General features: G+C 46.1%; 1 protein-coding gene across 1 annotated transcript; it reads left to right on the top strand.

Annotated features, from left to right (window-relative positions):
* Positions 1-309: 309 nt before the first annotated feature.
* LOC117384266 (histidine-rich glycoprotein-like) lies at positions 310-27,687 on the top strand. The gene is made up of 2 exons (XM_033981556.1): positions 310-369; positions 26,638-27,687. The coding sequence occupies exons 1-2, from the start codon at positions 310-312 to the stop codon at positions 27,685-27,687; spliced, it is 1,110 nt and encodes a 369-aa protein (XP_033837447.1).

Genomic DNA, 27,687 nt, shown 5'->3' with positions numbered 1-27,687 from the left:
ACCTCCACCTCCACCCGAGACACGAGACTGTGACCTCACACCGTCCAAACCTCTCGCTGTCTGCTCCAACGCCATCAAGACAATTTATGCTCAAATGAATGACATCCGAACGCGTCCTGGGCCTAACCGAGCAGCACACAGCCCACTGCGTTTCTCATTAATACTTAAAGGGACGTGTTCTTCTGCACATCTTCACCTTTTAGTTTGGCTCAATCACAAGACGGTTTCCAGTTAAGAATCGGCACCGGGCCAAGGAGCTCGTGACAGGTGATGGGGTTGGGGCGATGATCGGGGGGAGCGTTTTGGGGGATGACCGCAGGGACAGGGCCCAGGATCTTGTTGCGGAAACATGAGAACGAAGCTGTCAAGGTGAGACATATGAGCTGGTGACCTTTGACCTTGCCAGTGTATCAGAAGGGGAGCGCTGAGGTGAAGTGCAATAGAAAACAGTCGGGAGGCGAAGATATTGATAAGAAAATGTCCACCAATATTTTTACATTTCCATTTTACCATAATGATTTCATACACATAAAGAACTTAAATCTCTTATTATGAGATGGTTTTTCTTGGATCACGTCTGTTGTTCCATGTAAAATGTACAAAAGTGTTTCCTCGTCGTCATCATGAGCTCAACTCTTTATATTATTATAACTACAACTTTCCATAACCACAGAATGGCGGCTGTGAGGCAAATTTTGGTTTATTTCACATTGATCTTTTTCATTTTAACTCATTTCCTTCGGCGTCGTGTGTCATCCTCTTCAAATCTTTCGTTCTTTCGTTGTCGTAACGGTGCGGATAGGACCAAAGGATGCAGACCAGAGCAGTTTTAACAGTGTTTATTTACAGCGGTGAAAATGCAGTCTTTAAACAGGTCACAAGAGCAGGTACAGGAACCGGGGAGCGGGAGACGGGTCAGGCGGGTGCGGTGCAGGTAGAGGCGGGCAGGACAGGACCAGGACGGGGATAGAAGCAGGTGCGGTACCAGGGCGGGCGGAGCAGACGAAGACCAGAGCGGGGAGCGGGCGACAAACCAGAGACCAGGACCGGACAGGAGACGAGACGAGCAGGAGACGAGACGAGCAGGAGACGAGACGAGCAGGAGACGAGACGAGCAGGAGACGAGACGAGCAGGAGACGAGACGAGCCGGAGACGAGACGAGCAGGAGGCGATACCGGGACTGGAACGTGACGGCAGGAGCTGGGCGAGTGGAGGCAGGAATGTTTACACGCGGACGGTCTGGCACCGAGTGTAGACTGCCAAGCCTTCTTGTACTCAGCAGCAGGTGGTGGTGATTAGGCTGATGCACCCCAGGTGTGCACGGGAGGAGTCAGGCACTCCACCCAGCTCCAGACACACAGGTAGGGGAGGGGGAGAGAGCACGGGAAGACAGGGAAACTGACATCATGACAGTACCCCCCCCCTAAGGTCCACCTCCTGGTGGACCCCCAGGCTTGTCAGGATGAGCGCGGTGGAAGTCTCTCACCATGTCGGGGTCCAGAATGCGTGCCCTGGGCACCCAGGATCGCTCCTCCGGACCGTAACCCTCCCAATCGACGAGGTACTGGAGGCCCCTACCACGGCGACGAACGTCAATCAGGCGGCGGACGGTGAACGCCGGGTGGCCGTCAATGACTCGGGCGGGCGGTGGGGGATCGGCCGGAGGGCACAGGTCGCTGGTCCGGACTGGTTTAACCTGGGAGACGTGAAAGGTCGGATGAATCCGGAGAGACGGGGGTAACTGGAGGCGCACCGCCGATGGATTTATGATCCTCATGATCTTAAACGGTCCCAGGAATCGGGGGGACAGCTTACGGGAGTCCGTCTTCAGCGGGACCGTCTTGGCGGAGAGCCAAACCATCTGGCCAGGTTGGTATACGGGCGCCGGGACACGGTGGCGATCGGCCGTCGCCTTAGTGCGCGCTCCAGCCCGAAGAAGGGCCGCCCTGGCCTTCTTCCAGATCCGGCGACAGCGCTGGAGATGGCGCTGAACAGACGGGACGGCGAGGTCCCTCTCCTCCGTGGGAAAGAGAGGGGGTTGATATCCCAGCGATGCCTCGAAGGGGGACATACCAGTGGCGGAACTCACGAGGGAGTTGTGAGCGTACTCTATCCAGGGTAGGTGAGTACTCCAGGTCGCGGGGTTGGCGGAGGCTGTGCACCGTAGGGCCGACTCCAGGTCTTGGTTGGCCCGCTCCGTCTGCCCATTAGATTGTGGATGGAACCCGGACGTGAGGCTAACCGTGGCCCCCAAACTGTCGCAGAAAGACCGCCATACCTGAGAGGTGAATTGGGTCCCTCTGTCGGACACGATGTCCACCGGGATGCCGTGGAGTCGGAAGACATGACTGGTCAGCTGGTCGGCAGTTTCTTTGGCTGTGGGGAGCTTAGGCAGGGCAACGAAATGGGCGGCCTTGGAGAAGCGGTCCACAATGGTGAGAACCACCGTGTTCCCCTGGGAAGGGGGAAGGCCCGTCACGAAGTCCAAGGCGATGTGGGACCAAGGGCGACGAGGAACTGGGAGAGGATGCAAGAGACCAGAGGGGGGTGAGTGGGAGGCCTTGGCCCGAGCACATACCTGGCAGGCGGCGACATAAGCCCGGGTGTCTGTGTCCATCGTGGGCCACCAGAAGCGTCTCCTGAGGAGGGAGAGAGAGCGACCGGCACCAGGATGGCAGGCGAAACGGGAGGCATGGACCCACTGGAGCACCTGAGACCGGACAGAATCGGGAACAAACAGTTTATCTGGAGGGCCGTTACCTGGGTCGGGGTCGTTGGTCTGGGCCTCTCGGACGGTGTCCTCGATATCCCAATGGACCGCGGCCACCACACACGAGGAGGGAATAATTGTTTCTGCGGTGACCGGGCTATCCTCCAGGGCGAACTGGCGGGAGAGGGCATCGGGTTTGACGTTCCGAGATCCGGGGCGGTAGGTGAGGAGAAAGTTGAAGCGGCTGAAGAAGAGGGACCAACGAGCTTGACGGGGATTGAGGCGCCTGGCGGACTGGATGTACTCCAAGTTTTTATGGTCGGTCCAGACGATGAATGGTTGCTCCGCCCCTTCGAGCCAGTGGCGCCACTCCTCCAAGGCCAGCTTTACGGCAAGGAGCTCCCGATCCCCCACGTCATAATTGACCTCGGCCGAGGACAATCGCCGGGAAAAGAAGGCGCAGGGACAGAGGCGGTTGTGGGGGTCGAACCTCTGCGAAAGCACGGCCCCCACTCCCGAGTCGGAGGCGTCGACCTCCACGATGAATTGCCGTGAAGGGTCGGGCTGGTGCAGGATGGGAGCGGAGGTAAATAGTCTCTTAAGCTTCTCGAAGGCTGTCTGCGCCTCAGGAGACCAGGCAAACTGCAAAGCAGGAGAGGTGAGTTTAGTTAAGGGCGAGATAACCCTACTAAAATCCCGGATGAAACGTCTATAAAAATTGGCAAAGCCGATAAATCTCTGGAGCTGTCTCCGGCTGGTAGGAACGGGCCACTCAGTGACAGCCTGGATCTTTTCAGGGTCAGCTCTTACTTGGCCCCGCCCCACAATGAAGCCCAAAAAGCTGACCTCCTCTGCGTGAAACTCGCATTTCTCAGCTTTCACGAACAGTTTATTCTCGAGGAGGCGCTGGAGAACCTGGCGAACGTGCTGATGATGCTCCTGGGGGGACCGCGAGAAAATCAAGATGTCATCCAAGTAAACAAAGACGAATCGGTTAAGGAAATCACGGAGCACATCGTTGATGAGGGCTTGGAATACGGCAGGGGCGTTGGTGAGACCGAAGGGCATAACCAAGTATTCGAAATGTCCCAGGGGTGTCTTGAAGGCCGTCTTCCATTCGTCTCCCTCCCTGATGCGCACCAGGTGGTACGCATTCCGCAAATCCAACTTGGAGAAGATGGTCGCACCGTGGAGGGGCGTAAATGCCGAGTCCAGTAAGGGAAGCGGGTATTTATTCTTTACAGTTATATTGTTCAGACCCCGGTAATCAATGCAAGGCCGCAGGGATTTGTCCTTCTTAGCCACAAAGAAGAACCCCGCTCCCACGGGTGAAGTGGACGGGCGGATGATTCCGGCAGCCAGGGACCCACGGATATAGTCCTCCATTGACTCGCGTTCAGGTTTAGACAGGTTATATAGCCTGCTAGATGGTAGTGGGGCACCCGGCAGGAGGTCAATGGCGCAGTCATATGGGCGGTGGGGCGGTAAAGAGAGGGCCTTGCTCTTGCTAAAAACCTCCCCCAGGTCGTGATATTCAGCAGGCACCGAGGACAGATTGGGGGTGTCTGGGGACGGATCAGCGACAGGAACGGACCTCCCGGCCGGAGGGAGGGCGGACCGAAGGCACTTGGCGTGGCAATCGGGACTCCAGCCCGAAACTCCGCCCCTGGCCCAATCGAAAACAGGGTTGTGGGCGCGTAGCCAGGGGTAACCAAGGACCAGAGGAGAAGCGGAGGAGGACAGGACATGAAACTGACGGTTCTCTTGGTGGTTGCCGGACAGAATCACGGTGACAGGTTCTGTGATGTGAGTGATGTGCCCCAGAAAACGTCCATTGAGCCCCTGGGCATTTAAGGGGCGTTCGAGGGGCTCCAGGTAGACCCCGAGCTGCTCCGCGACTTGGGCATCAATAAAGTCCCTCTCAGCCCCGGAGTCGATAAGGGCGGAAACGCATAAGGTCTCTGTGCGAACGCACAGGGTGGCGCTGAGCCGCAGTCTATTAGAAGAGTCCAGGATGTGTTGCTCGCCCACCAGTACTCCCAGTGCTACTGGTGGGCCCCCCCTTTTGGCCGAACTGGGCAAGTGACCACATAATGTCCGCGCTCACCGCAGTAGAGGCAAGCCCCGGCCAGACGACGCCTCCGTTGACGCTCCTCGGCCGACACAAGGGTCCTGTCGAGTTGCATGGGCTCATCCGGCGGGGGCGGGGCAGCGCGTGGCTCCGGCGGGACCGGTGACCGGCGTCTCTCTCGGCGACGAGCCCGTAGGCGGTTGTCTATACGGTGAGTGAGGGAGATGAGGGTCCGCAGGTCGGGGGGTTCGTCCCGGGAAACCAATTCATCTTTCAAAGTCTCGTTCAGGCCCCGCACAAACACAGCCCGCAGCGCGCTGTCCGTCCAGTCCAGCTCCGCTGCATGTGTCCAGAATTCAATGGAATAATCCGCTACCGTCCTGGAGCCCTGGCTGAGAGTCAATAACCGGGAGGCAGCATTGTCCTGGTAGTGCGGGTGGTCAAACACCAGCTTAAACGTGGACACAAATTCATTAAAATCCAGGCTATCCACAGACGTCTTCATTAGGCGCGCCTCTGCCCACTGGAGAGCTCTGCCCCGGAGTAATCCACATATATATCGGATCTTGGTGGCCCCCGAGCTGAAACGAGAAGGGCATTGCTGGAACATGAACTCGCACTGGAACAGGAATCCGCGACAGAGGTGAGGTTGTCCAGCATACGGCTCCGGATCCGTGCCTCTCGGCTCCGGGAGGCGTGGCGGCGCTCCGGCTGCAGCAGGCGGGGTGACGAGGAGCGCGGCCACCTGGTGGTTAAGCTGTGCCACCTGCTGGGACAATGTCTGATTTAGCTCCAATAGAGTTCGAATGGATTGTTCATGCTGACCCAGCACCGCCTCGGGGTGAGAGTGCGTGAGGCGGCGCGTCTGGTCCGGATCTGAGCCTGCTTGGTCCATAGTGGCCAGACCGTTCTGTCGTAACGGTGCGGATAGGACCAAAGGATGCAGACCAGAGCAGTTTTAACAGTGTTTATTTACAGCGGTGAAAATGCAGTCTTTAAACAGGTCACAAGAGCAGGTACAGGAACCGGGGAGCGGGAGACGGGTCAGGCGGGTGCGGTGCAGGTAGAGGCGGGCAGGACAGGACCAGGACGGGGATAGAAGCAGGTGCGGTACCAGGGCGGGCGGAGCAGACGAAGACCAGAGCGGGGAGCGGGCGACAAACCAGAGACCAGGACCGGACAGGAGACGAGACGAGCAGGAGACGAGACGAGCAGGAGACGAGACGAGCAGGAGACGAGACGAGCAGGAGACGAGACGAGCAGGAGACGAGACGAGCCGGAGACGAGACGAGCAGGAGGCGATACCGGGACTGGAACGTGACGGCAGGAGCTGGGCGAGTGGAGGCAGGAATGTTTACACGCGGACGGTCTGGCACCGAGTGTAGACTGCCAAGCCTTCTTGTACTCAGCAGCAGGTGGTGGTGATTAGGCTGATGCACCCCAGGTGTGCACGGGAGGAGTCAGGCACTCCACCCAGCTCCAGACACACAGGTAGGGGAGGGGGAGAGAGCACGGGAAGACAGGGAAACTGACATCATGACATTCGTTCACCGTTCAAGTAAAAATAAAACCACAAAAGAACACTAAAGCATTTCATTTGTGCTTCTGTATTTTGTTTGAAGATTTTAATGATGTCGCTCGCGGTTGGTCAGCCCTGCACCACTCGACCTTACCTGCTGCTCGTCTTCTATGTGCAAATAAAGGCTCCATTTGATGTTTGTTTAAACCAATTCCCTGAATCCTTGATAAATATGATATTGTGTCTGTTGCGTAACTCGTTTGCATTGCACTGGCACGATACGTTCCCATGAGAAAAAATATTTGTCTGTAGATAGATGGAAACTGTTTCTTTGCAATCTTGTTTAGACAATAAAGCCTTGTCCAATTTCAAAGTGCTCTGCGTGCAGGAGCCGACGAGAACTTATAAGATCACCTGCTTCCTGGATTGGGTATTTGATAGAGGGATTAAAATAGTTTCAGAGTAAACAGGCCGCGAGCGTATTTGTTGACCGGTTTTACAAGCAAAGTTTTATGTTTGGTAACAACATCCCCCCAAAAGTTTTCCGCTCGGATTCGTCTGAAATGTCCAAAATGGAGCACTTAAAGATGCTCTATTGCAAACAGCAGACTTCCTCCTCATGTAAACCGTTTGCAATTGCAGCCATTCGTCATGTCACCGCAGGCGGAGGAAGCGAAGGCGACTTGGACTGAGGCAGAACACGAGGACGATGTGGTCATTCGCACAAACTTTGGCTCGAAGGAATCGATTGAGTGAATCTCTGAACAACTGTGAGGTTTTACTGATAATTTAAAAATGATTTGATTTACAGTGTTTACTGGTTTATCTCGGGGTCACGTTCTAAAAATAACCTGCAGTAGGAGAAATCTGTGAAGTATCATCTTTATTTTTTACATTATTCTCTCTGTTTTTGTCTGGAAAACCCCTCACCACACACTTTATACACTTTTCTCACACAGGCGTTAACATTTTCTCACATTTCTCTCTCGTTTAAACTCTCTCAAAGTTCAAACCTTCGTAGGCGTCTTTGTCGGTGCAGAACGTTTCATCGACATTGTGGGTTTTGTCGGGGAGAAAACAAATTGCAAACGTACAGCACTTCAGAGTCACACTGAGATCCAACGTTTATGTAAATTTGTCTGAACACATTCTGTACTGGACAGGAGACACGGCACGGAGGAGACTGATGGACAATGGTCTACAGTCCAACAGCCAATCAGGACGCACGACACGATGGTCTACAGTCCAACAGCCAATCAGGACGCACGACACAATGGTCTACAGTCCAACAGCCAATCAGGACGCACGACACAATGGTCTACAGTCCAACAGCCAATCAGGACGCACGACACAATGGTCTACAGTCCAACAGCCAATCAGGACGCAGAGCACGATGCTCGTTCATAGGTTGTAAAAAAAACTGAATAAACACAAGACGATCAGTTTAATGCCACACTGACGTAAAATGGAAAACAAAACTGCTCAGATGGAAACTTTTCATCCCAAAACCGTCAATTTTGAACGAAACTGAAAATTAAAGATGAAACAGAATTTGACAATGTGAAATCATCCACACAAAAAAACATTTTATCTTTTCCCCAATAACCCACTATTGACATGTTGCTAGAATTTGAACAAAAGCTTCTGTATTTGTGAAAAAACCTGCACAATTTTCACATCTTACTAAAACATTCAAGTCAAAACGTTGTGATCTTTCCAGGTACTTGGCAAATTAAATAAAAGATTTAAGCCTTTTATGGAGTTTTATGAAACACATTTTTCTCATTATTTTATTTTACAAACTTCACAAAGTGAACGTGGCGTCCTGGTCCATCTTTGAGGAAACTGCTCTTGATCATAACAGAAGCAAATCTCAACGTTTGTGTAGAATCAGGAGCCGCTGTCAATCAAAACACACACATTCAAAAAGACGTGCGTCTGTTTGTATTTATTTATTTATTTGGTGAGAAAGGAGGTTTGACCTGAGCTCCTTTTGTTATTACAGTCAATAAACTGGTGTCTTGGATGGACTGAAATGGTCGAGTTTATTAACTGTGTGAAATGGTCCAAAAGCAGATCTGTTTTCATAAGAGTTTGATAAACATCTCACCTTCTGCTCTGTGGCCTCGTGCTTTCATAAGACACCTGACACCGCCGTGAGGACGCCGCCGCTGCGAGGATGACACCGCCGTGGGGATGAACGCAGGAGTCACTGTAAATACCCAGCTCTTGTCCTGATCTCAGAGCAGCTCAGGTCAGTGCATCTTTCATTCAGAACAATTACAGGTTTGGAAATTAACACAGAGAGAAGTTAAATGAGACTCGTTTCATTTGTGTTTGTGTGGACAGGGTTTCACACATAATATAAAAAAACAACATGCAAAAGCCTTTAAAGTGAATTAAACTATATATAAACTTATTTGATCTAATTTCACTCAAATATAACACAATGAACTTTCAAATAAACAGCATCTGAATAAATGCATTTTGACATTTGAAGTTATTACTGCTGGGACCCGCTCTGTTCTGCAGGGGGAGATCTCAGCCAAAACTGGACTAATCCAGGTCTAAACCAGGTCTGGACCATAGTCTGTGAAAAGAAGTGACTGAGTGAGAGTGACGCCACCACAGCTTCAGCTCAAATGAAGCTCAGGCTAAAGCAGGTGTTTATAACTCTGAAAACTGAGAATCACAGCAACCAAACAGCCAATCAGGAGTGAGGCGCTTAGCAACTCTGTCAATCAAACCTGTTGCTAACGCTAACAGGAGCGACCGCGGGGAAAGAAGGACCTGATTTGTCTGTTATTAATGTTCAGATCTTGATTTACAGACACAAAAGTGAAATAAAAACCCCAGGATCATGTAGAGGGTTAATACGAACATTTAAGACCAGAATGAGTCTGAAGCAGCAGAGAGGGGGCGCTGTTTAACACAGAAAGTGAATTGGAGCCGATGGAGCAGGAAGTGCGCCCATGATCACTTCCTGTTTGGAACTCGGTGGCTAGCAGGTTAGCTATGTCTATTTACATAAACAGTCTCTGATATAGACCCAATCTAAACCCTTCTAAACCTTTCCTGTCCTAAACATGGACATACTGTAGAGCAGATGTATTGATTCAGACTTTTATATCAGGATGTCTCAGTATAAATGTTATAAGGAGCCTATAGATTCACAGTTTGCAGCTGTACAAAGTCTTGAGTGTGGTCCAGGCCGTGTCGCTTCCATCTGTTTAGCATCGTGCCTGTAACTTTCTTAAAAAGGCAAATGTTGTCCACTGCATATGGACCAGGTCTGGTTCACGTCAAGGATCCTAACCGGACTTTCACTTTCCATGTGCTGAAGGTGATGGATTACTCCCCATCGGCCACAGTTTAAAATCAAACGCACAGAGAAGCAGGAAGCAGCACTTTACAACTCGCCACAAAGACTTAACATTTAAGGAGAATTGACAGTGAAGAGAGAGCAGAGTCTGCTCAAGTTGACCTGAACTGTGTTGATTAATTAAAAAAAAAAATAAAATTAACTCATTATAATTTTCTCACTCTAACATATTTATTTATTTATTTATTCATAAATGTATTTATTTATTTTAATTTCCTTTATCTGTATTTTGTTTAGCCCATTCCAAACCCTTTCTGTTTCTACCAGTGCAATAGACAAAGTGGGTAAAGTGTCTTGCTCCACGACACAACAGCGGCCCACACTTAAGCATAGTTTGAACCACAAACCTCCTCACTGTTGGGCACGTGCTTAAACACTGTGCTACTTTCACCCTCCTTTGTACTTGTCGGAGCCGTCGTCCGTTGAAAACGCCCGAGTCCATATTAAGTCAAAACGTTTGGGCTCTTTACGGCTCTGATAATAATGACTCTGTGTTTTGACTATAATTTAATTGTTGAATAACTTATGTCAGTCCGTCCGTGCTCGCCGCCGCAGCGCTGACCTTGTAGAACAACCGGCGCTGGGCTCTGGGTACACAGCCCCCGGGGGCCGTCCTGTCTTTATTAACACGCTGTACAAAGTGACTAATACGGCTGAACGCAAAGTGATGCTAATTATGATGAGGTCACTGTGAGAGGAACTTATAATATAATTTATACTGCACTTTGAACCAGGAGGAACGCAGAGCTGTGAAAATGTCTCTCCTTGAGACTTTAACTGTTTAGAGAAGATGGACAGGCTGAGGTGACTGATGTTTCTGCTTCTTTTTGCTGTATTTGAAGAGTACAGAGTGTGAATTCTTACGAGTGTGTGAAAGTAATAAAACATGTGATAGGTCACAGAGGCTGTAAACCCAAATGTTAAACTCAACTCTGTCGACTGGACAAAAGTTTTTAAGAATAAACTGTTTATGACTCGTTCAGTTCGGACGGTTCTGTGAGTCACTGCCTTAAATCTGAAGAGCCAAAGTGAAACTTACTGTAGTAAAATCCAAGGAGCATCGAGTTCACGGTGTGTCCGGTCCGTTCTGTGTTTCTGTGGCGCATTTTCAAGTGTCAGAGAGACGCCAATCTGGAGTTGATGCGTCTTGAGCGTTCACCAGCTGGTCGCTCCGTTCCCCGCTGGTCGCTCCGTTCCCCGCTGGTCGCTCCGTTCCCCGCTGGTCGCTCCGTTCCCCGCTGGTCGCTCCGTTCACTGTGCAATAAGTGTAATGTGTAATTTTATTTTGTCCCAATCAATCAAATAATCAAATAATCAAATGAATAACACTTGGGTCACCCGCTGCCATAAAGACGCCCAGACACACTGTGGAGCCTCCAGTGATGCTTTTATGTAATAAATCCACTAAAGCCACTCTCTGAATCTGGGCTGATCGTTCCATTTTGACAGTTTGAATGCAGCAGCAGAACTGCTAAAAGACGATTGGTCGATACAAAGCAAAGGCTGTGATTGGCTCAAACATCCAACAGAAAAATCAAAAACACTCAAAACTCAATCTCTTTTATTTCAACTGTGAGATTGAATAAAATGACTCCACTTCCGCAGTTTCCAGCTCTTTGTGTTTGACGCCTTTCATTTCACAGATAAACCGCTCTGACACATAACGGCCGAGCGCCGGACACAAAGACACGATGTGTCTCCGGTTTGGACGTCTCTACACTATTATCTAAGGATCATACTCTGGGTTTTGATGTTCATCGATTTGAGGAGGGGGGAGTCTCCAGTGAGGTCATGGCGTCTGCAGGGGATGACCATCAAAGTGCGTCTGGTGTGAAAAGAGGCGCAGTGTTCACAGGAAATACCCCAAAAACTTATGTCATCGTTTTATATTTGAACATTTCAGTCAAAGATTCAGCTGATTCCACTTCAATGTGACATGAACGAGCGATAAACAGGAGCTGTGACTGATGTGGAACAGAGCGGAAAATGACTAAATGACCATCACCGAGTCTGTAGCGATTCATGTAAAAACGGCAGATGATTTATGTCAGATGCCCTTCCAAGATTAAGAACACATGAGCTATTTATCCAGACGTTTGGCACAGAAATAGAAAAGATTCAGACGTGGAAACTAAACATTTGATCACAAAGCAGCGTTAATATCGGAGGGTCTGTCATCTGTGTGTTTCCATGGAGATGTTTTGTCAGTAATGTTCCACTGTATGGCATTAAACTCCTTGTATTTTTTGAGCGATAAAACATTTGTATTTGAATAAATGTAATATACATGAGTTAATTTGAAAACGCTGTGTGAAGCACATTTCCAGACTCGGAGTAAATTATATTTTTGAATGAGATGTTTTTATAGGTTTGTTTGGGAAAAGTGTGAGAGATGAGTCATTTACAAGTCTGTTTTTTTCATTTTTAATTATTTTGTGACTGCGCTTTCTGTTCATTTAGCTCTTAAATCATAAAATAACATTAAAGTAGTTTTAAAAATGTAATTCTGTTTCATTTCACAAACACTAAATGGTGGAAAGGAAACCCTGACTGATGTAATACTGTCACTACGGCGTACTTAGTAAAACTCCCTGTTCCTCTGACCTAGATTGAGAACGACAGAGAGGGACTGCGCTGGTTTGAATATCTCCATTTGCTCCACACTCCTGATCCATTTCTGCTGAGCGAGGTGTGGGCCTGTCACACTCACTCTGCACATCCCCTGTTCTTTCTCTCTCCCTCTGAAAACTAGTTGACATTTTGCTTCAGATAAAACCAGCGCCGTCTGCACTTGGGAAAGTTGTGTTGGGGCATCTCGACTCTGTCTCTCACATCATAAGTTTGGGTTCTCCCCTTTGTCACACGTCTGTTTGTGCAGCCGACGACGGGCTAAAAATGGAGGCCGGGATTTAAATGAAAGAAATGCAAAGTGGGTAAAACAGAAGTGAGAAGGATGACCTTATGGTACAGGTGCATGTCACTCAAAAGTCGTACAGTGCGACTCAGTTTATCTGCACTTATATTAAAAGTGTCAGTCATATCTTTATGTTTTTACAAACTGCCTGAAGTGCAGCATCAATCCTGAAAACCGCAGAATCCATCTTCCTCAAACAAGATAAACAGCTCAACGTCTCGAAGGGCATCTGATCTGACCCCAAACAGGACGTATCAATGGTGCAATGTGTAACGTTTCTGTTGGAAGCATAGACTGTGTAAGTCAGAGCTGTGGAAACGGGGCCCTCAGACCAATTTTTATTGGCCCTCAGGCCTTCAGTGGAACTTGATCATAATCAGTATTTTTAAGGCAAATTTGAGGAATCCTACAAATAAAACCTGAATCACATCACACTGCACTTCATACAGACCGAATATTAATATTTCAATTCTTATTTAAAGTTTGAAGTCAAAACTACGTTAAATGCACCGTCTGAATGATCCACTGTATTGACACTGGTCTGTGGCTCCGTGTCAAATATTTTTCAAGATATGGCCCTTGGTGAAAAGAGTTTGTGCCCCCCTGGTGTAAATGGACATAGATAATACACCAGCTGCTGCTTTCCAAACAGGAAGTGATCGTGGGTGCCCTGGCTCCAGTTCACTTTACATTGAAAAGCTGCTCCTCTCTCTGTCTCTGCTGCTTCAGACTCATTTTGGTCTTAAATGTTCAGTATTAACCCTCTACATGATCCTGGGGTTTTTATTTGGCCACTCCACAGTGATAATAAATGTTTTTCAAGGATTTTTGAGCAATAGCTGAATACACAAGAGATACCTAAGTCACATTTAATGCTGTGCTGTGGAACATGTCAGGAACGGTAATGGAGACGAGCAGCTTTAATACTCAGAAGGAATTAAAGACACATTTTTATTTGATTTATTTTTTATTTTTTGCTTGTCCGTGACTAAACTTTACACTTTTGGCGATTACCTCAGATTTATGGACAGACGCTCCCTGAACTTTATCTACAGCACCTTTAAATAGAAAACCATAAAAAGACGAACAAAGATCGACAAGGACAAACTCCCGCCTCCCCCCGCCTCCCTCCGCCTGCCCTCCGCCTCCCTCCGCCTCCCTCCGCCTCCCTCCGCCTCCCCCTGCCTGCCCCCCGCCTCCCGTCGCCACCGCTCACATCACTGTTTACATATTCATAAGAACGAACTGATGCTCTGCTCTCTCGGGCTTCATCAGCGAAGATACAAACACACACACACACACACACCCCCACACACACACACACACACCCACACACACCCCCCCACACACACCCCCCCCACACACACACCCCCACACACACACCCACACCCACACACTGAGACTATGACAAACTGGAACAGGTCCAGTGTGCACATAAATACACAATTATACATCCAACTAAACACACACAAATACACACACACACAAAGCCCGTCTACAGCACAGGGGCCACAAACAGAGGGGCCAATCCAAGGAGCAGAGTATCATAGCAACCAAAGAGCCAATCAGGAGCGAGTCTGTTGAAGGTAACGTCCCTTCCCGCCCGTTGGGTCTGTGATTGGAGCACAGGCGTAGAACTGCAGCCAAGTCTTTGTCACTTCTGATTTGTAAATGAATAGATTGAATTTTGAAATGAACATTCTGACCTTTTTCTCTTAGTTTAATCTCGTATACGTTTTCTGGAGCTCCACATTTTTCTCAGGACTTTCTAATGACTCACTTTGAGCTATGAGACGGTAGTTTTACTCTGCTGGAGAGTTTTAAACCTTTATCAACGTCTTGGGGAAACACAGTTTGCTTAACCTTGTGCACAAACATTACAGAAATGATGTTTGTGTAGTTTAAACGCGGTGAATAGAATAACACAACACGTTCCATATTTTTGCTGATAAAGATGTTGGTGAAACTACTTTGCATTTGGCTCTTTTGAAGACCTATCTCTAATCTTCCCTTCCTCTCAAAAATTCTAGAACGAGTTGTGGTGAAACAGCTCTGCCGCCACCTGCAGGACAATAATATATTTGAAAAATTTCAATCTGGATTCAGAGCTCACCACAGCACAGAGACTGCACTGCTTAAAGTAACAAATGATTTACTACTAGCTGCTGATAACGGGCTGGCTTCAGTCCTGGTCCTACTGGACCTCAGTGCAGCGTTTGACACCATTGATCACAACATTCTACTGCAGAGGTTAGAATGTGACATTGGAATCAGAGGGACCGCCCTCAAATGGTTTAAATCCTATCTATCAGATAGGTACCAGTTTGTTAGTATAAACCAGAGCACCTCTCCCTGTTCTAAAGTAGCCTGTGGTGTTCCACAAGGATCTGTGCTTGGTCCAATCCTATTTACTCTGTATATGTTGCCATTGGGTAACATTATCAGAAAACATGGCATTAATTTTCACTGCTACGCTGATGACACTCAGCTGTACTTATCAATGAAACCAAATCAGACTGATCAAATAGATAAACTCAGTGCCTGTGTGAAGGACATCAAAACCTGGATGACCTTGAATTACCTGCTCTTAAATCCTGAAAAAACAGAGGTCATTGTCGTTGGTCCCAAAGGTCAAAGAGATTCTCTGTCAGACCAGATATTCTCACTCGACAATGTGAATATAGCTTCTAGCCCTACTGTAAAAAATCTTGGAGTCCTATTTGATCATAATCTCTCATTCACAGCCCATATAAACCTAGCTTGTAAAACCGCATACTTTCACCTGCGAAATATAACTAAAATTAGAAATATTTTACCTAAAAACGATGCTGAAAAACTCATCCATGCATTTGTTACTTCCAGACTTGATTACTGTAATTCCCTGCTTGCCGCCTGCCCCAAAAGTACTATAAGGAGCCTCCAGTTGGTCCAAAATGCAGCGGCCAGAGTCCTAACAGGAACTAAAAGAAGAGACCACATCAGTCCTGTACTAAAATATCTGCACTGGCTTCCTGTCGAGCTTAGAATCAAATTCAAAGTCCTCCTCCTGACATACAAAGCCCTAAACGGTATGGCCCCATCCTATCTGCAAGATGCTATTGTCCCGTACCAGCCAAACAGAGCACTCCGCTCTCAGAATGCAGGACTATTAGTGGTTCCTAGAGTGTCCAAAAGTACAGTGGGAGGGAGAGCATTCAGTTACCAAGCTCCTGTGCTATGGAATCAACTCCCTGCTGATGTTAAACAGGCCCCCACAGTCTCTGTATTTAAGACCAGGCTTAAAACCTTCCTCTTCGGTATAGCGTATGACCAGGTTACTTAGTGAGGGAGTTAGGGTTATTAAAACCCGGGATAAGATAAGCTGCAGTAGGAGTAACTAGCTGGGGGAAGTATGGCAACCTGAGCACTATCCTCTACTTTGCCCTATTTTCTCATCAGCAATGCTATTCACATGTTGTCCCCTGTCCCACTCCCCCTGTGGAGTGTATCTCTTTCAGATGCCCCGATGACAGTTGGACCTCCTCCTCGCCCGGCTCTCCTCCTCCTCGTCTGGTCTCCTGGCCGATTTCTTATGTTGTCTGATTTTTCCTGTTGTGTCTGATTTTTCCTGTTGTGTCTGATTTTTCTTGTTGTGTCTGATTCTTCCTGTTGTTTTGTTTTTTGTGTCTTGGCGGCACGGTGACTGAGTGCCATCACTCATGTCTCACAGCAAGAAGGTTGGTTCGATCCCCGGGTCGCCCAGGCCTTTCTGTGTGGAGTTTTTCATGTTTCTCCCCGTGTCTGGATGGGTTTCCTCCGGGTACTCCGGTTTCCCCCATCAACCAAAACATGAACGCCCTTCGAGACAACTGTTGTTGTGATTTTGGGCGTTACAAAAATAAATGAATTGAATTGAATTGAATTGAATTGAAGAGTTCCAGTGACTTACCCAGCGATTTCAACACATTTACACAAAACTGTTCTGAAAATCAATCCTTTGACAAAATGCTCCCACTTAACTCAGGTACGTGACATTCTTGTGTGGAAAAAGTAATTAGAAAGCCCTTTAGCTGAGTCAATGTAATGGATTAGATGAAGTAAAAGTGAAAGTGACAGAACAGGTTTGTATGAACCTGTGGAAAAACCTCCTGCCTCCAGAACGATGTGGAGATGAAGAATCTTAATAAGAATCTGGGAAACTGGAATTGATTTGACTTGACGTGGGCTATAACCAGAATATTCACACTAACAGAAATGTTCAGGTCAAGTGTGTCACAGCCTGGTTTTCTAGTTCTGTTTAGATATTTTACACTTTTTTATATTTATTATAATTTTACTGCTCTAAAGTCCTGTTTGTGGAGGTCACTTCTTCCCAGTTTAACTTGAGGGTCTTGTTGCATTACCGTGGATGTGTTGGTGTAATTCCTCATTTGTCCAGGAGGGGTCCAAGATAAAAAAAAAATTAAAAAAACATACAGCCTGTTCCACAATATAAATGATCGTCATGGTGACCAGCAGGAGATCAGGCCACGTTATGGGTCAGAACCTCAAACCTCCATGTTTTTATTTTATTTTAAGTGCGGTTTAAGTTCACAGTAGACTTTTGTTTTTGTTGAATGTTTGAGACATCCATCAAGGTCCAGGACGTTTCAAAGCAGCCACATTAAAAAAGCGGTCTGTTTTTGTGTTGTTTTCATGGAGCTAAAGTCTGCGTCATGTGAAGCCCAAACTGTGCACTCAGTCTGAAGGAGCTCGCTGGAAATAGCTGAAGGGATCGATGCAGTTCATTACCACAGTCTTTGAACAGTTACACAAAAGTCAGGAGCTCGTATCTTTTGGCGAAAGATATTCTTTTTACATTTATTTACTTTCTCTTATCTACCTCGAATAATTATGCGTTTGTCTGCTTCCAAATGTCAGATGGTTACAGAATGTTCTATTGATTTGGTTTCCTCTTCACAAAAGCAGATAAATATGAGTCTCTGAATCTCTGAAAAGCTTTTGATTGAAAAGATCATTATTTTACTAAAAGCCAATACGTCTCGCTCATTTAGCACGGGACAACCTCTTTCAAAGTGAGTTTGGTTCCTTATGATCGTAACATCTGCGTAACGTGGAAGGCAGCCAGGCGTGGAGGTCAGGGGATGTGGAGTTTTGGCACAGAGACGGGTTTTACTCTGAAGGGCACTTGTCCTGGCGCGCTTTGTCCTGGCATCATTTGTCCTGGCATCGTTTGTCCTGGCAGGACAGCGGCTTGTCTCAAACCAGACAGTGACTAGAATTGACAGTAGGGGTCTTTAGTCACATGACATGGAGTAACAGTTATGTAAGAGCATTTAACATGGAGAAGAATGATTAAATATGATTATTTTAAATTGAAAATCCTGTGATATTGGCCATTACGTTATAATAAAGAACTGTGACCTCTGCTGCCCCAAAGTTTAGAGTGAAAGAGAAGAAACGATTTGTCCATTTGACAGATTTAAACTTTGTCTTTTGCTCCTGAAAGAGAAGGTAAAAAACACGACACTGAAGGAAACTAATCTGGAAAAACATTAAATAAAATCATCAGGGAATAAAACATCTCCTGCCACTGGATCCAGAGACAAAACTGACACAAAACGACTCGGGAGTTTTTCTCATGTTTACATTTGTGTTGGACACAAAGGGCTGAGTGATACTGAGTTACTAACACTATTTTATTTTATTTATTTATTTAAATTAGGACAGTGCATATTAATCCACATGGCAACAAACAGCATCAATGTAAATATGTGGGAATCAGCACAACAGCTCGTTTACACCCGTCGTCCTGAGGCAGGTCAAAAACAGAACATTTAAAGAAACTCAGACGAGATAAAAGTGACAAAGACACAAAGTGAACCACAACAGACCTTCTCTGAGTTTAAGACGCCCCAAGAAGAAGAGAATCCACCTGTGTGAGCCTGTTGGATTCTTCTTCAATGTTTCAGAATGTTCTTGAAGGTTGAAAAGTTCCACAGTTCCTGACACGGGCAGGTACGTCTCAGTCTCCTCTGGTCAATGCTCTCGTCTTCACTCGGTCAGACGTTTTTTTACTTATAAAATCCATTAATGGTGGAGGAGCAAGTCCATTTAAAACTTTAAAAATGAGGCAAACATCCATGAATACTTGAGAACTGTCAAGATCCAAAATATTATACTTAATTAAGATATTATAATAGTGATACTGTAGAGGCTCTTCTCATATTTTAACACTCTAATACTCTAATACTGTAATACTCTAATACTGTAATACTCTAATACTCTAATACACTAATACTGTAATACTCTTAGTTACAAAAGGCAGTGTTAGAAAGACAAGAAAATAATAATAATAATAATAAATATGGCACAATTTGACTTTCTGGAGAATCCATGTTGAATCTCTCTCGCTGCTACGTTTGTGCTCGAGCATCGCGCTGACCACAGGGGGCGCTGTGTTTGGGTCGCGAGCGCAAAACAAAGATGGCGGCGCTGATAGAGTTGCTGCATTTGTAGATGGTAAAGACGGTTCTGCTTTTTTCTCAACTGGATTTTTGATTTATTTGCCCCTCGGTTGTTGTGATGCTTCGGCCAATCAGATTGCAGCGTTCTGTGTGTCTTTGCCCACAGGAGCGTCCTCCACTCACTATGTTTACAACTCAAACCAAAAGTGAAAAAACTCCCCTGGACATAGACACTAGAAAAGAGTGGAGAGGATGAAGAGGCAGGCTGATGGTTCTGCTGCTGCGGTTGAGCTGGTCTAAGGTCAAAGGTCAGGCTGAAGTGTGTGAGGGGAGAGAGAGTGCATCTATCTTCACGTACAGTAATGTGCATTGTCTGATTGCTCTGGTTTAGTCAGTTCGCTACAACAACCGTCCTTTGTGCAAACTCCTTCATAACGTGGCCGAGCTAATAACGCTGACGCTCTGTGATGTGTAGCTTCAAGCTAGCTCTATTTGAAGTCCAACAAAATGCTACTGTTAGCTAAACTGTGAGTCCTTTTAGCGCGAGACAAAAATGCTGCGGGTCCCAGTTTCTCTTTGGTCTTATTGTGCCATCAAACTTTTACAAACGTAGCTTCTCCAGAAAACCTTGATCACTTATTTTCATCCAACTCCATGAGAACGATATTAATATTTGATTTCAGAACAAAATGTGCACCATAAGAAAAAAGACCCTCTGCCAACAGTGTTTTATGAAGCTTCAGAAACAGAAACGCAACAGAAGACAACGGGCTGCCAAACTGCTGCCAAACTGAGGCGACTTTCATTTTGAACTAGAGAATCTCTCCATCTTTATATATATATATATATATATATATATATATATATATATATATATATATATATATATATATATATATATATATATATATATATATATATATATATATATATAATCTTTATATATATTTGTATATATCTCCATGTTTCTCTCTATCTCTTTATTTATCTCTCTATCTCGAGTCCAGCCACTTCATTTTGTCTGTAAAAAGCATAAATGTGGAATATGCGCCGCATTGATCTCGTCAGAGGGTTTTATAGATCTCTGAGCCGCTGACCTCGGCTGAGCGAGAGGTCACAGCTCATAATTTCATACAAACATCGAGACTTATTGATGTGGAAAATGGTCCTGGAGTTTTGTGAGTTTTGTGAGTTTTGTGAACATTTGTGACGCTTCCACTCGAGACGTCTGAAAAATGATCGATCTCCAGAGTCGTTTAAGTGATTGAATATTAGCACACGGGCTAAAGTGTTAGCATATGGGCTAAAGTGTTAGCATACGGGCTAAAGTGTTAGCATACGGGCTAAAGTGTTAGCACACGGGCTAAAGTGTTAGCATACGGGCTAAAATTGGCTCGTTAGTGCCTGATTTTTACTCTTTAAAGTGAAAAACAGTGGCTCAGTTGGTAGAGCGTTTGCCTACTGATCCCGAGGTTGGAGGTTCGGATCCCTCTCTCAACATAAACATCATTGGAGTCGTCAGATCCACTGACCCACAGGTTGGTGGTGCGATTCCAGCTCACACAGATGAATGCTGACATTATGTCCTTGGGCAAGACACTTAACCTGCCTCACCCTCAGTGTCTGTGTGCACTGTGTGTGAATGTGTGTGTGTGTGTGTGTGTCATGAGGCACATGTCTCCGCTCCTGTGTTGCCTCCCTGTGTGCTCTTCCCCCTCCCTCACCCGCCTGAACCTGGGGCTGGGCGGAGCTCCTGGCTCCTCCCACGCACCTGCTTCCCATCAGGGTAATCATCACCACCTGCTGTGGATAAGAGGAGCTGGGAGAAGACACTCGGTGCCAGATCGTCCGCGTGTCAACGTGACTATTCTTGCTCCGTTTCTTGTTACTTACCTTTTTGATGCTGTTTGGAGTTTGCTGCCTCCCAGGTTCCAGTTCTCCTGACCTCCCCAGCTCCTGGTCTCTGGTTCTGTTCCTGACTCCGCGCTCCTGCTCCGGTACAGTCAAACTCCTTACCTTCACCTCCTTGTCTCACCTCCTTGTCTCCCGCTCCCGGCGATTCCCTGTTCCCGTCTCAGCTCCCCCCGACGCGCCCCTGGGCTCTCGCTCGCACCCTGTTCCGTGACGCTTGTCGGATTACTGGACTATTGTTTGATATTTTCACTAACTGTAAATAAAACACTGTAAATCTGCGTTGAGTTCTGCACCTCTTTGGTCCTCCCTACACTGGTGTTACAACAGTGTGTGTGTGTGTGTGTGTGTCTGTGTGTGTGTGTGTGGGGGTGGGGGTGTGTCTGTGTGTGTGTGGGGGGGTGTGTGTGTGTGTGTGTGTGGTTCCTTGATGAAGGTAGAAAAGTGCTTTATAAAAAAAGGTTTGCAGTTTTTCATCCATAAGAAAAATAAAATCCATAAATGTGACGTATGTTCCAGAGTCGACTAAAGACAGATTCTGCTGATCGATTATTTGACTAAACGGGGCAGAAACTCTCAAAACTATTATGTATCTGACCCAAGCTGCACTCACAAGCCTTCACCTGCAGGGGGAGTTCAGATAAAAGTTCATGTTCCAGGAAACAATGGATCAATATAAAGACAGATTGAACTTGTGAATCATGAGTTTAAAATAAAACGTTCACGTCTCCTTCCTGCTGGTGCTCGTATAAATCCTATTATCTACTTCAAATGATTTGTCCTAATACAAATTTCAACCCCAAAAAACTCCACAGACGTGAACTAAATGACTAAAGACTCGACCTACAACAGCTGATCTATGACAAAATCAGACGGAATCACCGATGGGAATGATCTTATAATGGGCCGAGGTGTCTTGCTCAAATACACGACATTTTTCAAAGGACTTCATTGTGGTAGAAACGTTATGAGGGATTTCAAGAGTGTAAAGAGTAGACTAATGTTCTGAATAGTCGTCATTAACCTCACGGAGAACGAAGGAGCGATATCGAACACAGGATGACCCCGGCTGAACGGGTCACCGACTATAAGAACAAACAAAGATGTATTGATGCGAGAGAAAACATGTCCCTGGGAAATCTGTGTTTGTTCATTTAAACATCCACATGAAAAATCACATGACGGACGGAGGGTCGCGCTGCTCGTGGGGAATGTGTACATTAGACACACAACAAACGCACTCAATACAACGTAAAGTGATGGGAGCTGACACACGACGGGCCGATTCCTCTTTGGGAACACGCGGCGCTCCAAGAATCCAGGAAATGTGTGGGGAATTTTAGATGAGTCTAAAATGCAGAGGGACAAGTCTGGAATCAACAATGACCTCGGCTGTAAGTTTGATCTAAATCATGAGGGATGGGCCACAGAAATATGTAGTGCCCCTCAGACAGGAGGACTGCACGGGCTTATGTAACACGCCGGAGATGTATGTCTGCTCCGATTCTCTTAAACCTCAGCTCAAGGTTGTAAAAGCTTTGCTCGTTGGTCATGGTAAATTGTAAAAACATGTTTGAATGAAACTAAAAAATTCTATGAATGTCTCAACACCTGCTGAAAAGAGTTATTTTATACATTTATCTATTCTTTTACGTCAAAACGCTGGTTCTATGACTCAATACTGCTCAAAGTACTAATATTTTTACTACAGAGGTCCCTGGTTTATTACGGGGGTCACGTTCTAAAAATAACCCACAAAAGACAAAATCCGCAAAGTATCAGCTTTATTTTTTACAATTATTCTACATGTTTTTGTCTGTAAAACCCCTCACCACACACTTTATACACTTTTCTCACACAGGCGTTAACATTTTCTCACATTTCTCTTTTGTTTAATTAATTAATTGCGACTCACGAGTATTTCACAGTTCCTCTTCGTCCTGGCGCTGCTCCGCTGTAGTGTCGATTTATGTAAATTTGTCTGAACACACACAGTCTACAGTCCAACAGCCAATCAGGACGCACGACACGATGGTCTACAGTCCAACAGCCAATCAGGACGCACGGCACGATGGTCTACAGTCCAACAGCCAATCAGGACGCACGACACAATGGTCTACAGTCCAACAGCCAATCAGGACGGAGAACACGATGCTCGTACATACGATTTGAAAAAGCATGTAAAACCACATAAAAAAAACAAAAAACAGCGAAACAGCGAGATGCGAAAGGTGAACTGAGACATAATGAGGAACAACAGTATTACAATTTCTTCCTATTAATACTACTACTTCAGGTACTGTCTCTCCTCCTATTAGTACTACTACTGTTACTGCCAACTACTGCATGTCCATTTTAGGTCAAGATAACAAGGACAGAGCTGCAGTGTGGGGCTGGCAGCACAGAAACGCAATTTATCAATACTTGTCATAGTGGAGGTCAAAGTATGAGCCAAGAAATCGATGTGTGTGTAGAGTCTTTGTCATTATTATTATTATTATTATTATTTTGATATTGTCCTTTTACCATGAGGACTTTTGCTGCGTTGCTTTTTCATTTGCACACAAGTTCAATCACCGACCACAGAACACATTAAAATCAATTGCCAAATCTAAAGATCGAGGCGTGTTCACTTTATCGGTCCCTGAACGGCTCTACAGACGGTGTGTTTTTCCACCTCACATTTCGCTTGGATCCTGCAGGGGGAGTGTTCAGGTCGTTTACATCTCCATTACGCCGGAGTTATTAATATTGTTTAATTGTCCAAACGAGAGAGTTTAAACAGAGGCCATCCATCTCTGTCATGAATTAGGCGTCCGGCCAGTGGTGCAGATTTAATCGTGCTGTCTCCCAACATGGCAGACTGCGTAACGGCGGGATTTTGGCTCTGGTCTTCTGCGAGGCGGGAGGTGGCGTCTCTTTGTCAGCCATAATGAAAGGTTGGCGAATACTGTGTTAGCGCTCCATGGGGCAGAGTAAAGACGTGCGTGTAACTGAGTCGAGCCTTACAGGGTTGACTCTGCACAAGCTAAAAATAGAAATCAACCGCGAGACACCAGCCTGTACGACGCACAAAAACACACAATGTAACGCACGATGTGACCACTGGGGCGACGGGGCAGGAGGTGCTACCAGAATGAACGTGGGCGCCATATACATTAATATAGTGGTTATGGTGGAAGGTCTGCCATTGTTATTGCTCTTGAAATGTTCCACAGTATGGCATTAAACATATTTGTTCATATCTGTCACATGTGCATTATTCAGATGTTTACAAAATTTAAAAAAAAGCATCGCAGGAATGAATTTGTAGGGATTATTATAGTTACGGTTATGGTCGACTTGTCAGACTCTTATTCAGACGATGACGTAGACTGTTTATATAAATGGACATAGCTAACCTGCTAGCTGCTGCGTTCCAAACAGGAAGTGGTCATGGACGCACTTCCTGCTCCGCTGACTCTGGCTCCAGTTCACTTTCTGTGTTAAACAGCGCCCCCTCTGTCCTCTCTCTGTCCCTGCGTCTGTCAGACTCGTCATTCTGGTCTTAAATGTCCGTTTTAACTCACTCTACATGATCCTGGGGTTTTTATTTCACTATTGTGTCTGTAAATCAAGATATGAACATTAATAACAGACAAATCAGGTCCTTCTGTCCCCGAGGTCGCTCCTGTTAGCGTTAACAACAGGTTTGATTGACAGCGTTGCTAAGCACCCGCTCCCTGTTAAACCAGTGGTGTGGGCGGGAAGGGGCGTTACCTTCAGTAGCCTCGTCTCTGATTGGCTCTTTGGTTGCTATGATACTCGTGGCCTCTGTTCCTGCTTCAGCCTCGATGAGCTTCGTTTGAGCTGAAGCTGCGGTGACGTCTCACTCAGTCACTTCTTTACAGTCTGCAGATGTAACATTACTCTTACAATTTAATATCAGTAAAGTTGTAAATATAGTGACAGAGAATATTTTAGTGTAGTAATGTATATTGTATATTGTATATTGTGTATTTTATATTGTGTATTGTGTATTGTATATTGTATATTGTATATTGTATATTGTGTATTGTATATTGTATATTGTATATTGTATATTGTGTATTGTATATTGTATATTGTATATTGTATATTTATTGTATATTCGATGCACTTGTGTGTTTTTGTTTGTATTTAAGTTCGATCCAGATTATTACGATTATTCAAATGTAACAGTTACTTTTTATATCGTCGATTAGACATATGATTATTCTGTTATTATTCTGTTAACTGTTTTAGCCCGAAACTTTAAACAAAAGACAAACTGTGCTTTGCCAAAGTTGTTAGAATCATGACGACACGGAACACGCCAGAACAATGAGCCGCCTTTAAAGTTTATATAGTTTGACTGGGATGGCTCCTTTTATTTCAGAACATCATAAACTGTTCTAAACTTCTGACAGGAAAGAGAAAGCATTGTTTCAAATACATTTGGGAGAAAATCCTGGATAAAAGGTTTTCACTGCAGTGAGGAGGATCTGTACTTTAGGATATGAGCAAAATCACACAAAGGTGTTTCTGCATGAAATCATAAAGAAAATAAAACATTCATCTTATTGGTTTCCAAGTGAATTTAAATGTAAAACTCTTGTAAACAAATATGCAAGAAAAACCACAAAAAACATAATTCCATTTGGGAAATCCTTGTGTTAATTATATTAGTCGTAACAGTTGCTGTTGCACCTCTGGATAATTTCCTGCAGCTTTAACTATCGCCTTTTGTGGCATATTTTTAAAACAACAAACAAATCACTGTCACTTTCCGCCACGTTCACTATTGTTAAGTGGTCCGTCCTGTATAAAGGAGTTTTTTTGTCCTGGTATCAGCTATGGAAGTGGCTAATTAGCATGGAAAACCACTACAGAAGGAACAAAGACGAGCGGCTCCTCCTCGGAGCTAAATGTGGACTGGAGCTGAAAACTGTTTGATTGACAACTTATCTTTTAGACGAAGCATTAATTACCCCACTGGGTTTGCCACACAGAAAAATGAGACTGGAGACTTTTAAGCAACAGAAGTCTCTCTCATGCTCTCACTCTTCACCTCACTCTCTCACTCCCCATCTCACTCTCTCACTCCCCATCTCACTCTCTCACTCCCCATCTCACTCTCTCACTCCCCATCTCACTCTCTCACTCCCCATCTCACTCTCGTCCTGACTCAGTTTTTACCTCACTCTTTCAATCTCCATGTCCCTCACTTCCCATCTCACTCTCACTCTGTTTCACTCTCCACCTCATTATCACTCTCCATTTTACTCTCACTCTACATCTCACTCTCTCACTCTCCCTGTCTACATCTCTCACTCTCAATTTCACTTTCTCACTTCCCATCTCACACCCCACCTCACTCACTCTGCATCCCCCACTCCAACTCACTCTTCACCTCACTCCCTAACTCTCCATCTCACTTTCTCACACTACATCTCACATTCCATCTCACTTCGTCTCACTTTCTCTCTCCATCTCACTCTCTTATTCTCTCTCTCCATCTCTCTCTCACTCACACTCTCTCCATGTCAGTCTCACTCCATCTCACTCTCTCACTCTCCATCTTATAAATAGTATTGTTAGTTTTTTATAAAATGTTAAATCACATTTTTTTTTTTGGTTTTGTTCATTCAGAACATTTTACATTTTCTTCTGGTTTGTTCTGCAGCCACAGTCGCCCCGGGGCAGAGTCACTGACTGTAGTTACGTGCACTACAGTCACGTGCACTACAGTCACGTGCACTACAGTCACGTGCACTACAGTCACGTGCACTACAGTCACGTGCACTACAGTCACGTGCACTACAGTCACGTGCACTACAGTCATGTGCACTACAGTCACGTGCACAGCAGTCACGTGCGCTGTAGTCACATGCACTACAGTTACGTGCACTACAGTCACGTGCACAGCAGTCACGTGCGCTGTAGTCACGTGCGCTGTAGTTACATGCACAGCAGTCACGTGCGCTGTAGTCACATGCGCTGTCCTTACGTGCACTACAGTCACGTGCGCTGTAGTCACGTGCGCTGTAGTTACGTGCACTACAGTCACGTGCGCTGTAGTTACATGCACTACAGTTACGTGCACTACAGTCACGTGCACAGCAGTCACGTGCGCTGTAGTCACATGCGCTGTCCTTACGTGCACAACAGTCACGTGCGCTGTAGTCACGTGCGCTGTAGTTACATGCACAGCAGTCACGTGCGCTGTAGTCACATGCACTACAGTTACGTGCACTACAGTCACGTGCACAGCAGTCACGTGCGCTGTAGTCACGTGCGCTGTAGTTACATGCACAGCAGTCACGTGCGCTGTAGTCACATGCGCTGTCCTTACGTGCACTACAGTCACGTGCGCTGTAGTCACGTGCGCTGTAGTTACGTGCGCTGTAGTTACGTGCACTACAGTCACGTGCGCTGTAGTTACGTGCACTACAGTCACGTGCGCTGTAGTTACATGCACTACAGTTACGTGCACTACAGTCACGTGCACAGCAGTCACGTGCGCTGTAGTTACATGCACAGCAGTCACGTGCGCTGTAGTCACGTGCACAGCAGTCACGTGCGTTGTAGTCACGTGCGTTGTAGTCACGTGCGCTGTAGTTACGTGCGCTGTAGTTACGTGCGCTGTAGTCACATGCACAGCAGTCACGTGCACTGTAGTTACATGCACAGCAGTCACGTGCACGCTCAGAATCTGATCATTATTGGACTTTGA

Source organism: Periophthalmus magnuspinnatus, chromosome 2 (genome assembly GCF_009829125.3).
Source record: "Periophthalmus magnuspinnatus isolate fPerMag1 chromosome 2, fPerMag1.2.pri, whole genome shotgun sequence".
NCBI lineage: Eukaryota > Metazoa > Chordata > Actinopteri > Gobiiformes > Gobiidae > Periophthalmus > Periophthalmus magnuspinnatus.
The sequence above is the reverse complement of the archived record's forward strand: the minus strand, read 5'-3'. Positions and strand labels throughout refer to the sequence as shown.